The sequence below is a fragment of the Phascolarctos cinereus genome, unplaced genomic scaffold (genome assembly GCF_003287225.1).
Source record: "Phascolarctos cinereus isolate Bilbo 61053 unplaced genomic scaffold, phaCin_HiC Scaffold_4;HRSCAF=312, whole genome shotgun sequence".
Lineage (NCBI taxonomy): Eukaryota > Metazoa > Chordata > Mammalia > Diprotodontia > Phascolarctidae > Phascolarctos > Phascolarctos cinereus.
The window spans coordinates 728,872,283-728,888,068 of NW_027555847.1; the positions used below are offsets into that span (position 1 = coordinate 728,872,283).

General features: G+C 49.8%; 1 protein-coding gene and 1 long non-coding RNA gene across 3 annotated transcripts in view; one reads left to right on the forward strand and one right to left on the reverse strand.

Annotated features, from left to right (window-relative positions):
• Nucleotides 1-7,836: 7,836 nt before the first annotated feature.
• LOC144456635 (uncharacterized) lies at nucleotides 7,837-10,926 on the reverse strand. Its single transcript, XR_013485645.1, has 2 exons — nucleotides 10,843-10,926; nucleotides 7,837-9,513 (listed from the first exon to the last, which is right to left on the reverse strand). It is a non-coding gene; the product is annotated as an uncharacterized LOC144456635 (long non-coding RNA).
• LOC110201794 (uncharacterized) overlaps nucleotides 9,907-15,786 on the forward strand; it is a 58,574-nt gene continuing 52,694 nt past the window's right edge. The window contains exons 1-3 of one of the 2 annotated variants that reach the window (XM_078151889.1): nucleotides 9,907-10,041; nucleotides 14,148-14,274; nucleotides 14,806-14,901. In XM_078151889.1, the coding sequence (XP_078008015.1) occupies nucleotides 10,024-10,041; nucleotides 14,148-14,274; nucleotides 14,806-14,901 (241 nt within the window). In that variant the 5' untranslated portion in view covers nucleotides 9,907-10,023. Of the gene's footprint in view, nucleotides 10,042-11,127; nucleotides 11,320-14,147; nucleotides 14,275-14,805; nucleotides 14,902-15,786 lie in introns of those variants that run through there. The other variant, XM_078151890.1, reaches the window with a different exon arrangement.

Sequence of the window (15,786 nt, forward strand, 5' to 3'; positions counted from 1 at the left end):
GGGAGAACGAAAAAGGTCTGCAAGATAGCAGATTTGAGGTTAGTCCCCCAGTGAATGCATGCTGGCCCAGAGGGTGTGATGGAATTCCCAAGCTCATTGTAATGGACCTCCTGAATGACTTTCAGAGGCCTTTCATACTTGGTCTAAGGGCTTTTGATGGTTGGAATGTATTTTCACATAGTCAAGGTATGGGAGTTGGGTAGTTTCAGGCCCACTCTTAGCTATATAGAGCTGGGAATCATCTGTATTCATAGGAGCTGATGAGATTCACCAAGTGAAACGTGTAAAGAGAAGCCAAGAGGGCCCAGGACAGCTTTGGGAAACCCCCATGTTCAGTGGCTGTGCCTGGATGAAGGAGGCTTTTGGATTCTTTCTGTGGCTTGTGGCGACTTTCCCTAGAGCCATGGATGCATTTGTAGCTATACTTTTCAGTCCAAACCCCAATGTCAGGTCCTTCTTCAGGGTTCTCATTACCCCTGGGGTAATAATGACCTTTTACCCCCTCAGGTGGGGCACAGCACTTCATTTGCAATGGCATATATTTTATACAGAAGTGAGGAGCAGCTAGGTGGTGCAGGGGATAGACTGTTGGGCCTAGAGTCAGGAAGACTCATCTTCCTGAGTTCAAATCCAGCCTCAGATGCTAACTGTGTGACCCTGGGCAAGTCATTTCACCCAGTTTGCCTGTTTTCTTATCTCATTTTTCTCAGCTAGAAAAGAAATGGCAAACCACTTCAGTATCTTTGCTGAGAAAACCCCAAATGGGGTCACGGAGAGTTGGACAGGACTGAAAAATGACTGAACAACAAAGTGAAGTTATCGACCATGTCCATGTGCCAAATAAAAGTTCTGCAGAGACAAGGCTCAAGGCCCAGCTACACATGGCATACCTCATCTGTCCCCATTCTCTGGGTACAGCTGGTGCCTAACTGGTTGTGGTCCCTCGTTTTCAAAGAGGACCCAAATGACATCACTATGTTAGAGTCTAGTTTTAGGGCGTCTGACTGTGGCCGATCAGGCCAATACAAGCTCAGAACGTTCTACCGCAGTTTGGGCACAAATAGTCCATGGGAACATTTGGGTGGATTCTCTAAATTTGCGCATCCTGCATTTCTTTGAGCTATTTCAATTCTGCTTTGCTCATAGAGCACAGCAACTTCTCTGATGTGGGCATGTCATGCTGGGTGGTCCTGTGCAAGTGTCTCCCATGTCACACAATCAATTCCCAAGTCCTTCAGAGAGACCTCGACAGCGTCCTTGCATTGCTTCTTCTGCCCTGTGTGAGTTCTTCATAAAATAGTCTTTTGGGCAAGCTTATGTTTTGCACTTGAACAGCATGGCAAGCCCATCTGAGTCGTGCTTTCTGAAGCAGGGTTTGAATGCTTGGCAGTTCAGTTCAAGAAAGGACCTCAGTGCCTGGCACCTTCTCCTGCCAGGTGATCTTCAGAATCTTCCTAAGACAATTCACATGGAAGCGATTCTGTTTCCTGGCATGGTGCTTGTAGACTATCCAGGTTTCACAGGCATGCACAATGAGGTCAGCACACTGGCTCTGTAGACCTTCAGTTTGGTAGTCAGCCTAATCCCTCTTCTCTCCCACACTTTCCTTTGGACCCTCCCAAACACTGAGCTAGCTCTGGCAATGTGTGTGTCAACCTCATTATCAGTGTGTACATCCCTGGAGAGTTCACTACCCAGGTGAGTGAACTTGTCCACAGCTTTGAATTGAATGTAGTAAAGTGTCCTGTGGCATGTACACTTTACACTAAGTTGAATCTGTAGAAGTGAGAGCCTTTTTAATGGGTCATGGGCTACCCAGAGTTTCCCTCTTTGGTGCCTGCTGAGCCCTGGCTCCAAGGAAAAGCTTCCTTTCCTTGGTGTCTCAGTCCAAGTTACTTTAGTCTGCTCACTTAAATGAAGTGATCATTCCATTTTGTATCCTTGTCAGAGAGGTTAATCAGAATGGTCTGTATAATTTAGAGGCAGACTGGTATAGGAGGGAAAGGCAACACTCAGAGCTAAGATGACTCCTGTGTGAATGAAGTGCCCTCTGACATGTGAATTTAGGGTGAAGAGGACTGTCTAGATCATGCATTCCCCCCTCCCCCAACAAGCCATTTTGTCTGTGACCACATTGTAGAGAACATCCTGGTGATTTGGGAGTCCAGCAGCCTGGAGAAGAATGAAATGCCTGGGCTGGGCTGGGGGCTCTTAGAATGGGGGTCCTTGGAGGAGCCAGCCAATCCATCGTTGTTGAGTGGGGGGGGTGCAGCCCAGAGAGGAATGAAGACAGTACTTCACCATCTCTATAAGGGAAAATATAAAATGCTGAGTTAATGTCTGCCATTGCCTGAAAAAGAGGACACCAAAAAACTTGTGAAAGATCAGAGCTGATGTGACCAAAAATCACTTTGCTAAGGATGTATTGCTTCCTGGGCCATCTTCAGTCATCCTGATTGATATCTGGCCACTGGACCCAGATGGCTCTAGAGGACAAAGTGAGGCTGGTGACTTGCATAGCCCTCTCTCATTCAAATCTAAGTCAATCGCAAGTCATGTCTTCATCTCCCTGATGTCATGGTCCTCTTTGAGAACAGACAAACCGCACAGTTGATCACACACATGCCAACTTTGCCATATCTGTAAGAGCTGCATAAGTTTAGATGAAATGCAGATTAAGGGCATCTTTGAGAAATGTACAAGAAACATACAGGTTTTTGTGAATGGTAATCTCTGGCCCACACCACCTTTGTGAAATGGATTTGAGAATTGATTGGTTCCAAGGATTTATTGTTCAAGAATTAACCCTAACCCTAATTGTAAGAACTTTGGACAGTGGCTATGGTGGACGCAGGAATGGGTGGTGTCTTTGGGAGGGCAGAATGGGAGGAAGGAGCGGGATCTGGGAATGAGCCAGGTGGTGTCAAACTCACATGAAGAGAGGGGCAGTAGAGGGCCAAAGGGATGTTGGACAGACAAGAGCAGGGGAGATCGTTGTGGGCCATAGGGTCCCTACAGGCACCTTGGAACACAGCTCACACTGAAGCAGATTAAGGCAGCCGACTCCTCGAGGATCTAGGGAAGTTCCTAAATGTCTCCCCTATTCTCTCCTGCTATGTTTATATTCATAGCATTTGCTGTCAAGTTGGCTTGTTTTTTTCATCTCTAAGTGCTTTCCTGTATCCTCGTTTTCCTTTCTATTTAAAAGAAAACAAAACATTGTGTGGACAGTCATAAAGGTTTGTCTTATGTTTCTGTTTGCTTACTCCATGCTGAGAAAATGGGATTGGAGAACATTAAGAATTAGCTGGGAGCTGGAAAAAAATGAAGTTAGAGAAGTGAGTGAAACATTTGTCTGAACGTTACTGTTTTCCAGTCCATGGTGGTTTGCACGTGGTCTCCCTCCTGAGTGGGCACTTGGGTGCAGACCCATGTGTTTGTCTTTATTTTTATCCAGAGCACCTGTCATAGTGCCTGGCATGTAATAAGCACTTTGTAAATACTAGTCACATGCACGGCTGTTGTCCTAACTAGCATGGGGACCAGAGGCAGACCCCTTAGCCTCAACCTGTCTCATTTTTCATTTGTGAAATGATTCAACACAACTTCCCATTACTTGCCTCATATTTCTTGTGAACAGAGAAGTGAAATTGAAATATGAGCTCATTGCTGGTGTGAGGTTTTTGACCTTGTTAATAATCATAACGTTAATAGCATTTTTACAATGTGTTCAGATTGGCAGAGTGCTCATAAATATCTTCCTTTATGCTTACAGCAACTTTGGGAGGTAGACGGTATTATGATCCCCATTTTACAGATGAGAAGTTGAGGCAGACAGAATTTGTGACTTGCCCAGGGTCACACAGATAGTAAATAGCCACATGAAAAAATGCTCCAAGTCACAAACAATATAAATGCAAATCAAAACCCTCCTGAGGTTTCACTTCACACCCAGCAAATTGACAGAGGATCAAAGATGTCAGTCTGGGTCAAGGTTGGAGGAGTTGTGGGAAGACAGGTGCGCTAATACATTGTTGGTAGATCTGTGAGTCAGTACCACCATTTTGGGAAGCAATTTGGGGTTATGCAAATAAAGTGACTACAATAGCATCCTCTTTGATCCAGTTTCCATTATGAAGCTTATACCCAAGAAGGTTGTCAATAAGAAGAAAGACCCCATACTACACACCTAAATATTTATAGCAACAAAGTAGATGTCCATCAACTGAGGAATGGCTAAACCAGTCGTGGTCCATGAATGCAATGGAATATTGTTGTGCTGTAAGAAGTGATGTGCATGATGGATTTGGAGAAGCCTGGAATGATCTACATGAACTGATGCAGGGGAAGTCAGCAGAGCCAAGAAAACAAGATTCACAGTGATAATGATGACAATGTAAACAGAAAGAATCATGACACAAACATTTTTAAAAGGGAATGTTGTAAAATTTCTGAGAACAAGCATAGTTTAAAAGGACTTGAGAAGGCACTTGCACACTACCTTTTTGCAGAGATGGGAGTTCTCTAAGTTGTCTATGATGCATTTTCAGACTGATACCTGATTTGTTCATCAGTTTTGTTGGTTTTTTCCTTTTATTGTCTTATAAAAATATTATTTGTTATATGGCATGGCTATCTGGGAGGCAGAGGAGGAGGGCACTGGGGAGAACCATGGAGATGTAAAAACAAAATATATCAATAAAAACAGGTCCCAAAGAGTGTTGTGGGCCCAAAGCAGATCTGTAGGATAACCTGCGACATCATCAGTCAGGCTCACCACCCCAACATCCTTTGGCCATTCATGGGCATCAGCTCCCCACCTTTTAGTGCTATGTAAATGCTAGTGATTAGTGACTCGAGAGGAGAGAACTATGGCTGTGGAATGTGATATACATGTCTAGGAAAAGTTGCTATGTATGTTTGCTTATGCACAGAGCATAGGGCCTAGAGGCAGAGAGATCTGAGTTCATATCTACTCCGAGACACTAGCTGTGTGCCCTGGACCAGTCACTTCAATGGGGACAACAGCGCCAGCTTCAGATCTGATGAAATCCTGTCTGTAAGATGTTTAGCTCAGTGCTCTGCACATAGTAGGCACATAATAAATGTTTCTTTCCCAAAGGCTAGTCTAACTACCAAATGGTCAAAATGGAATGGGTGCAGAGGCCCCGGACCTGAAGAGGGTCTTGGGACCACCTGCTTCATTGACACAGAAGGGAGCCAACATCTCTGCTCCAGCCCATCTCCCCCTTAGGGTGCCAGAGAAGGGGGGGCAGGTCATGTAACCTCCCTGCTTCCAGGCAGTGGGGACCAGAGTGCTCAGTGTAGCACTAGTGTTTTTAGCTCCTTAGGGCTTGCGGTATTGGATATCGAGGGATTTCCAAGCCCCACAGCTTTGTTTGATAAAAAGCTTTGCAAAATAGAGAGAAGTCACTTCAGGAACAGTGTCATTACGGGCTGGAGAATAGTGGAGGACACCTCTGAAAAGGGCACCATGGTTACTCTCCCATGCCCAAAGACCCCAACCTGGGGAAAGGCCTCGGGTATTTACACACCTCTGCACAGTAGGAGGATGGTTTCGCATTCTAGCTAACAGCTTAACGTTCTTTGCGTTCTCAGAGAATCACTGCACAAGTTCATTGGATGAAGTGATTTTCCCAGAGTTTCCCAGACTCCGCTGAGGCCGAGGGTGAGTAGGAAGAAGATGCAGAGACCAGCAGAGGAGAGGGAGGGGGTGAAGGAGCTAAAGCCGGCACAGATGCTTGGGAATCTCGGGGCGCTTACTTGAGCTGGAGCGGCGGGGGATGAAGCAGACAAGGTGGGCTACTGGGGTCAAGGTGAAGAAGTGAGGGAAGGACCAGAGAGGAAGGGGTCAGAGCAGGCTGGAAAGGAAATCGAGGACCAAGAGATAGGGAGTCCAGGGAGCAGGGGAAGAAGGTAACGCAGGGGAGACAAGCAGCTGCCCTTGGACAGCTCTAGGACACCAATGTTCCGGCTGCCTTGGGGTTTTATTTACTATAACTAGCCTTAAATCTTTCAAGGAGCTGGACCTCGGCCCCAGCGATTCGCCACCTGAATTAGTTGTCATTTTAAACCAACCACCACAAAACATAAGCGTTAGTTTCTTGCCATGCCTGGCTCAGGGGGTAGCTTTATCCCAGACTCCAGGGAGTCTTGCCAAGGGAGACTATTGTGGGCAGACTGGTTGTGCTGCTCTTAGCTCCCATTATAAAAATAAAATTCTGAAGCACACAAAAAGACAAAAGGCCCACCCAGAAAGACAAGGACAGACAAGCACGCGTTTGCAGGAGAGCAAAGTTTCAGCGACCAGTCTTCTGAAAACGTCCAGATCCTCTGTGTGAAGGTAAAGAAATCATTTGCTGGTTCAAATCCCAACCAAATGAAGGTGGAAAACGACTTTGGGGGCTGCTCCGAGGCTGTGAAGGGGCGGCTTCACACACGTGGTCCAAGAATCAAGCAAAGGGCGGGCATCACCTGTAGGAGCCACCTGCCCTGGCTCCCATTTCCCGGCCAGGTGAGCGCTCCAGGTCCAGGCAGGCCTCCTGCCAAGGCTCTCCAGAGCCCTGCTCAGTGCCAGCTGCCGCCATCAGTAAGTCCTGTCCTCAGCCCAGGAACCCAGGATATAATTTTAATGGGTGACACAACTCGAAGCAAAAACCCGAGAGTCATTTTCTACCAACATAAACGTGCTGGTATTTTCACTTTCGCCACTAGATGTCGTGGAGACCAGGCGATCGCGCTTCCCGAGCCCTGCCACCCGTATGCACAAATGCAAAGGAAGATCAGATTTATGGCAATTCATTTGGTTTATGTTGCGGTCTCTAACGGATCACCAGCTAGGGTAAAAAAATCCTCAATACTGCCAGACTGGAGAAGCACCGAGATTCCACTAGGGATACAGGAATTAGGGAATTCCTAATTAAGTGAGGGCACACTTAAAGTTGGTTACTTTGGCCCCCATTCTGCTTTGAGGGACCCTCCTTAACAGGAAGAGGCAGTCTGCTGGAAACCAGCCTGCTCTCTGTCTCCGTTTCTGTCTCTCTCTCTCTCTGTCTCTGTCTCTGTCTCTCTCTGTCTCCTTTCTCTCTGTCTCTCTCTAATTTCCAAATTCAGTAGCTTTAGCTATTAAGTAGAAAGACTCAAAACAAACATAAAACATACAAAATGAATCCCAAATTACTGTCTTGCCCAGAGAAGATCTGACTGTGGAGAACTTATCCATAGTCACAGAATCCCTGACAGAGAAACTCTCCTTTAGCAGACAAACATTCCACTTGAGCCCAGAAGAGGGGAGAGGTTTTTCCCCAAGGGGTCTGGGGAGGAGGTTTCTCCTTGCTACATCCCACCCCCCACCACCAACTCTCAGCATATGATATTTAACAAAAAGATAAATCGAGGTGAGCTTCTCTGAGCAAAACAACCCACCAATAAAACAGGTCTCTTGACAGCCTCAAAAAGACCCTGAATTGAAGATGCAACATATTTTTATAAGCACGGAACAAAAAGCAGGACAAAGAGAAGACGATTAGCCAGCATCATCGGTGTGAGGGATTGTCATTGGTTACATTAAGGAAGCCAGGCACGTGTGCATGTGGGATTGGGACTACCCCTCTGTCTCTAAGGAATGAGTGCTTTTGTGCATGTTTATGGCTCCCAGCTGTATCCTGACGTCACTGATAGGGACCCAGGAATGTAGGCAGGCTGGTGCCTGGGGACCAGATAAAGCCATCCTTTTTCAATTGACTAAAAACGAGCCTAAAAGGCAGACAAGGTCAGTGAGTCCAGTTCTCAAAAATAACATACAAACCTTGAAGCTGGTGATAAGATAATGGTTTATGACAGTACTGAACCCCTAAAATAGAGGTTTTTATGCAACTGCCAGCGACTGCAGGAAAGCTTGAGCCTTTGGCATTTAATTAGATAGAGAGAGGTTTAACCTTTGAAGTCATGAGCTTCTTCACATGGAGACAGAAAAGAGGTTTAGAATACAGAATATGGTTACAGAATAAAGTCACTTACAGACTAAAATCAATTATACAAAACAAAAATCAATATTCACTTTCACACTACAATGTTTGCTGTGGCATGGACATTGGCTCAGTTGGTCTCTGCACACCGAAACTATCTGTAGCCCAGAGATTTTGATAATTCAATAAAGTGAATCTGCAGACATTCAAATGGTAGGGTTGCCCATTTCCTCCCCCATTTTCTTCCATAAGGAGCTGAACTGTTGACCAAAGAGGAAACTAGAAACCACACAATGGGGCTCTGAATAAACATGAGGGAAAACCACAGGGGATGGATTTTTACTTCTAGGGCCCACTTCCCATATCCCTGGCCATGGAATTGTTGGCACAACAGGAATATTTTTGATGCAAAGAGCCTTCATCTGGCATGACCCACAGGCCATCTCATATCTGGTCACCCAGACATCAGCACCTGTGACTAAGGAAAAGTGGTCAGTGGGCTGACCAGTCCTAGGCTGGGATTGAGTGTTCCTGGAACCCCTATTACCAATCTTCCCCATCTTGAGGTTCTGAGTGACTCTCCTTCTTGTGTGGTAAAGTACAGGGAAGGGAGAGAGAAAACTGCACCCTGGCTACATTCCAACACCACTAAGAAAAACTGGGCTCAGGTAAATGAATAAGGTGACAGTATACAGCCTTGTTGTACCCTTTTCCCAATCAAACTCATCAGGTATTCCACTTTGGTTCTTGGCCCCCATACAGCTTCCTCAGGAGGCAAGTAAGATGATGTGGTGCTCCCATCTTTTTTGTTGTGATCCACACAATCAAAGGCTTTAGAGCAGTCAATCAAACATGTTTTTTTTTTCTTTTCTGGAGCTCCTTTGCTTTTTCCATAACCCAGTGAATATCAGCAATTTGGTCTCTAGTTTCTCTGCCTCTTTGAAAACCAGCCTGCTCTTCTGGCAGTTCTTGGTTCACATATTGCTGAAGCCCAACTGGCAGAATCTTAAGCATAACTTCGCTGGTGTGTGAAGTGAGTGCAATTGGTTGACAGTCTGAACATCCCTTGGCATTGATCTTTTAGGATTGAGTTAGGGTTATAATGTTGAGTTGTTTTAGTTGTGTCCTCCTCTTCAGGACCCCATTTGAGGTTTCCTTGGCAAACATACTGGAGTGCTTTGCCATTTCCTTCTCCAGCTCATTTGACAGATGAGGAAACGGAGGTAAGCAGGGTGAAATGACTTGCCCAGGGTCACACAGCTAGTAAGTGTCTGAGGCCTCATTTGAACTCATGAAGATGAGTCCTTCTGATTCCAAGTCCCAAGGTCTATCCACTGCTGCACCACCTAGCTGCCTCTACAGCACATTGACAAGCCCTTCAAACAAGATACGAGAACATTAGTGTCCAGGAGGTTGGTACTTCAAACGTGCCAGCACTGTATGGGACACTGAGTAGATGCGCACCATGCGGGGTCCATATCTTCTGAACCACCGGCTCTGCCTGGCTCATCATCTTGGTGGTCACCTTTTCGGAGGAATGGTATGGTCAGTCACAGGAAGTATCACTTGTGCCTGTCTGCATACCACCATTCTGAGTTCACAAGTCAAGTTACAAACACTTATTAAGTCACTACTCATGCCGATAGGGTGCACTACATGGGGGGGGGAACAATAAAAGGCAAGTTGCAGTCTCTGCTCTCAAGGACTTCACCGAGTGATAAAGGAGATAATACGTGAGCAGCTGTGTAAACAGGACATGGACAGGATAAAGTGGAGATAATTAGGAGCTTGAAGGCACTGGCATTAATGGGGGGGGCATTGGGAAGGGCCTCCTTAGAAGGTGAAGTGTTAGTGGAGGACTAAAGGACGCAGGAGGTGGGAAGGGAGAGAATTCCAGGCATAGGGCTGGTCCTGCCAGCAAACATTCCCCGGGGATGGAGTATTGTGCTCTGAAACCAAAGACTTCCTGCTCAGGATTGCAGACCAGTCAGGACCTGCGCAGGGACAGAAGCCCCAGAGGTCCAGGCTCAGGCTCATGTACCTAGCACCACAGGTGGGCAGCCTCCGTCTCCGGGAGCACCAGCCCCCAGTGAGACAAGGGGAGAAAGATGGGGAGAGGGTCTCTGCTGAGAGGGTCTTCGGTTCCCCGGGCCCATGGGGATGAAATGGGAGCCCTCTTTGCTCTTTCTTTAGCCGGGGCCTTGTCGGCCCCTCCCCCCACACCTCCACACTGTGGGGGATGGGGGGCTCCCTGTCTGTCCTTCGTTTTCAGAGGATTAGTGAGATGCCCTGACTCCAGTCACCGCAGTCCCGCGGCCAGAGGGAGGGCAGGACCTCCGGCTGCGGCCCTGGGTGCAATGGGGACCCTGGCACCCGCTTCAGGCCCTCGGCCCCCTTGTTCTCAGAGGGGTCCGCACCTCCTCCCCCTCCAGCAGGCTGGAAATGAGCAAGATGTAATCCACAAGCCTCCAGAAGAAAGGGGCGGGGCCGGCGAGCCAGGGCGGGGACGCATCAGGCCCCGGGGGGTCTGCCGGGGTGCCCAGGGTGGCTGAGCAGAGCCCCTTGGGGTGGGGGCGGGGAACGGACTTTGATTAAGCGCCTCTCTGTGCCAGGCGCGCTTCGGACTGTTCTTTCGTCTTATCCTCACAACTTGGCTCTATCCAATACGCCAGTCAGCTGCCTCTATAGACTGGGGGCGGGAGGGGTGTCTGTGAGGGAGATAAGGGAAATGGGGGAATCCAGGTGGGCTTCCCGGAGAAGGTGGCGCTTTCACCCAGCCTGGAGGGACTTCAGGCATGCGCACATGTCGCTTGAGCCTCCGGACTACGTTTCCCAGAAGGCTGTGCCAACTCACCTGGCTTCCGGTGGGGGTGTGTGGCGAGGGCTGCACGGCTTCCGTGGTGCTACGTCACTTCCATCCTCCTCTAGAAGGATTCGGCTGCGTCCTTGGCTACAGCCGCGGACCGAGCCCTCGTGTCTAGGCCTGGGGTGAATGAGGACCAGAGCCGGAAGCCGGGCAAACTGAAGAGAGGGTGGAGCCAAGGCGCGAGGCACGTGCTTCTGGAGCGGGGGAGGGGGAGGGGCGCCGGCTCCGAGGGAGCCACACGTGCGCAGTCTTCAAGGTGCGTCTACAGCCACGCTCTCCTGCCAGTGGGCGCGCTCATTGGCCAGGCCGAAGGGGGTGGGGCAGCCTGGGCGCCAATCAGGAGCCACCGCGAGGACCTGCCCTGGGGTTCTGCTCCTCCGGGGGCGTGGCAGTCCCCTCTCCCTCCTTTACCTTCAGTACGGGGCAGACATGGCCCCCGGATCCGCACCGGCCCATGCCCTCCAGGTGAGCCTGCTAGGTAAACTGAGGCCCTGGCGGGCCTAGAGGTGGGAGGTGGTTGGTCACGGAGGAAGCGGGGCTGGGGAAGACCCCCCACGTCCAAGCTCCCTGCTGGCTTAGGCTGGGCGGCTGCCCCTCGGGCATCCCCCTAGGACCCCGAGCTGGTGGGGAGGGGCTGCGAGAGGAGGAGATGCCCGCCCCCCACCCTGGAGGAGGGTTAGGAGCACAGATCCAGCCTCGCCCTGCAGAGGTCCCACCCCAAGCTGACCCCTTCCCACGCCCAGCCAAGAACTGGCCCCATGACCCCCATCAGCTGGGAGCTTCCCTGCTGCCCACAAAGAGCCCCTCTCCCCCCTCTGTCTCATCCTCCGCCCCAACTCCATCTCCCCCTCCCACCTCTGTCTCATCTCCCCGTTGGATGCTGGCTCAGCCCAAGGTCTGGACTTTGGCCAAAATGGGCCCCAGAGTTGTCCTTTTGGGGACAGTGATTTTTTTCCCTGTCATTTTGATAGGAATAATGCATAGGTTCGTGAAATGCTTTATGGTTATTGAAGCATCCTCACAGCTCTGGGAGGGAGGTGCAGCTCTAATCCCCATTTTAGAGCTAAGAAGACTGAGGCTGGCAGTGGTGCTGTGATTTGGGCCACACTGATGGCGAGTAGCGGAGGCTGGACTGGAAGGCAAGTCTTCCTGACTCCAGGCCCAGCCCTTGAGCCCTTGTAGTTCTCTCTTTGATTACAGCTTTCAGGCAGCCCAGATACCCTGAAGCTTTCTTTCCTTGATCTGTTTTCTAGTTCAGTTGTTTTTGCCATGAGATTTTACCCTTGCTTGGACAAAGTTTGCTGGTACCTCTTTTACCAAACTGTTCCCTTTCCAATTCTTTCTTCCCAGAGTTCCCATTTCTTTTCCTTCTCCTCCAGCACTATTCAATTTGTGAAAATATTTTTGAATTTTTAAAAAGAATTCTTGCTTCATCTCGTCTAGGAATTCTAGTTGAATTTGTGCCCAAGCTGTTTTCCTTTGAGACTTGGCTTGTGGCTGTTTTGGAGTCATTCTCTCCTGGATGTGTGTCTTGCGTACCCCTGTTTTATATTGCAATTCTTTTTTTGTTTCGTTTTCTCATTCTTCCACCCTACTCCCTGACTTTAGACTTCATATTAGGGCTAGGCTCTGTGCACTTCTGGAGGGAATATCAGGGCTGGTCCTCGTACTGCTTTCTTGGGTATTAAATGTGTTGTTCTACGATCCAGCAGGTTGTTCACCTGCAAGCTTTCAGTGCTCCCAAACTTGTCTGATCCAGAACAAATCTGATGACTTACCCCTCAGTCTGAGCTCTACAAGTTCCTGACCTGGGTTTGGGTCTGAGCAACAGGCCTGTGGACTTGCCGTGTTTAGAGTGCCAGTGGACTGCTGCTGGACCAGCCAGCTGGGAGGTTCTCTGGTTCAGAGGCTTCACTTCAGTGTGGGGTTCCTACCCTACTATTCCTCGAGGGCTTCAGTCTGGACTAGGAAGTGAGGCTGGAAGTGAGACCCTCCTGAAGGCTCTTAAACTGCTCTCATGTTCTCAGAGTCTCCTCCTTTCCATAATGCACACCCCAGGTCCTCCAGCTGATGCTCAGGAGGCCCTGCCCTGTCCTGACTGCCCTCTCCCCTTGTCCTCTGCTCCTCCAGAGCACCCCAGGGCCTGAGCCCAGAATACAGGACTCCTGGCGTGGAGTCTTCCATCAGTACACAGCCTAGGGCCCATGACTGCCTCTTACACTGGCACCCAGGTACCCCTGGGTGCAGGTCCTTTCCTCAGGCTGCTCTGGAATTGGGCAGCGAGCCACCAGACTGCTGGTTGGCACCTGTCCTGGCACCCTGAATTGGGTAAGGCTTGTCCTGGAGCACAGTCTTTGACCCCGGACCCCTGTGTCCACAGACCTGTCTGTCTTCTTGGCTCTACTCTGTAAAGTGCTTTGCAAACTTGAAAACACAATATAAATACTACTGTTATTAGTGTTAAGTGCGAGGTGATGGCGGTGTGTCAGGAAATGGGGAGGGCTGAAAGACTGAGAGGTCTTAGTAGATCGCAGACTCACATGATACAAAAGCAGGATGAGGCAGCAATAGGGCCAGAGGGCGTGGTGTCCATGACTGGGGAGTAACAGCTCTTCTGGCCTCTGCCCTGGTCAGACCACCTCTGGACTTCTCTGTTTGGTCCTGGGCATGGGGGGCTCATGAATGAGGGGGCAGCCAGGACAGGGTGGGGCCTCCAGAGCATCAGCTCAAGGACCTGGGACGCACATCCTGGAGAAGAAAGACTGGTGGAGGGTGGAAGGGGACACGATGACTGCTTGGCTCCAGGAGTCACAGAGAAGCACATTTTGACTGGTAAGGAATACTGTCCTCACAAATTGAGCCGTCTCATTGTGGAGTGGGGTGTTTGAGCTCCTAGCAGGTCACCCCTCATGAGGCGGCTGAGCATGTGTTGGGGATGATGTAGACAGGAGTGTTGTTCCCATGCAGCCTGGGCCAGGTGGTGCGTAGAGCCTGCGATTCTGTTTTCTCTTCTGTACGATGGAGGTAATGAATGTTTACACTGAGCTGCTGGGAGTTAAGTATAACCAAGAGGAGCCACATAAGAACAGGCTATTCAGATTCTCATTTTGTGGCATGATTCTGAGTCGAGACAACCTGGGCCTCAGACAGAGCTCTAGAAAAGATTGTCCTGGGACACCCTGAATCCTGAACTCGGCAGGAAGAACTCCCTACGATCCCCAGCAGCTTTCCCCGCTCCTCCCCTGGTCATCAGGGGATGGTCCCCGGTGAGCACACATGTACTTGTTTTTCAGGAATCGGTGACCTTCAATGACGTGGCCGTGGACTTCACCGCAGAGGAGTGGGGGCACCTGCGCCCTCTTCAGAAGGAGCTGTACCGGGATGTGATGCTGGAGAACTACCAGAACCTGGTGTGCCTGGGTGAGGATGGCAGCTGCCCCAGCCCTGCATTCGGCCCAAGAGGGCTTTGTTTCCTGAGTAGATGGCGCCAGGCTTCTTAGGCTGTTCTTGTCTGATGTCCAGAGACGCCTGTTCTTTGGGTGCTCTGGAGAGAGGCTTCTTGGCCTGCCCCACACCTGTTCTCAGGTGAAAGGATGAAGGGTCTTTGCTTTGTGCCTCTGAAATCTGACTGCTTGCCCCTCCACCGGGCCCAGGATTCACCCTCATCGTCCCAAGAATCTAAATACATCACAGTCCCCGTCCTCTTAGCAGGGACCAAGCTTCTTTCCGATCCAGGATCTGCTCTGAGGCCCAGTCCTCCATACACCCCCCCCACCCTCCCCTCTGCCCCCCACCCCACTTCAGGCACATTATCTAGGGTATCCTTCAGTAACCTTTGCATCTTCCTCTAGGCCTTTCCAGCAGAACCTTGTTCTTCCAGAAGGGGGAAGGGATTAAAACAATCCCGAGGAGGCTCTGTTTTCATAAGTCTTTTATGTTTTCACCTAACAGGCCTTGCTATTTCCAAGCCAGATGTGATCTGCCAGTTGGAGAGAGGGGAAACCCCTAGGTTGCCAGAGGGAGACATCCCCCAGAGTGGCTATGCAGGTGAGTGGGTGAAGGAAACCTGGGCCAGAGAGTCACACCAACCAGAAGCTCTGTTGTTCATTCCTTGGGGCGGGACTTTTTAAATGGTCAGCTAGGCGGCTGTCCTGGAAGCTTCCCAGGCATCTGTAGAATTATATTCCCTCCAGATGGGCAGATCAGGGAATGCTTTTCTGGAACCTGCGTGCACTAGGTCTTCTTGTGGCCTCTCTTTGTAGAGAACATGGGGAGTTATGGACTCATTCATGGTACAGGCGGGTGTTTTGAGACTGATTCAGTGACCCAGCCCAGAGAGTGATCAGTCATCAGGAGACGGGGTCAGTGTGTAGGAACTCTGCAGTGGGGTACCCTCGGGTCTCAAATAATGTTGTCAGTAATGCTGACGATGGCAGTGATCAGCAGATCAGAGGGGCACATGATACAAAGAGGGAACGGTGGATTCATCAGATGACAGTCTGGCTCCCAGAGCCCTCCACAGGTTAGAGCACTGGGGTCAGATCTCAGGTGACACAGAATGGTCAGATAAATGTAGCACGGCCCTGCCATCCTCTGCTTGAAGCCCTCCAGGTGGCAAGGGCCCCTTCACCTCCTCAGTGACCACTCCCACTCTTGCTCAGGTCCCACAGCTTGCATCAAGCTTCCCTCTGCTCTCTGACTCCCCCACTGCATCTAACCTCATTCTCTGGCCCAAGAAGACCAGGTACAAACCCTGTCTTTCACAGTGGCTTTTTAAATATTGGAACAGCTGTCACATTTCCCCTAAATCCTCTGTAAAATCCCCACTTCCTGCAGTCAGATCTCATACGACGCGCTCCCAAGGCCCTTTGCCCTCCTGGTGACTCTCCTCTGGGCACTCCACTTCGTCAGTTTCCTTCCTGAACTGGGATG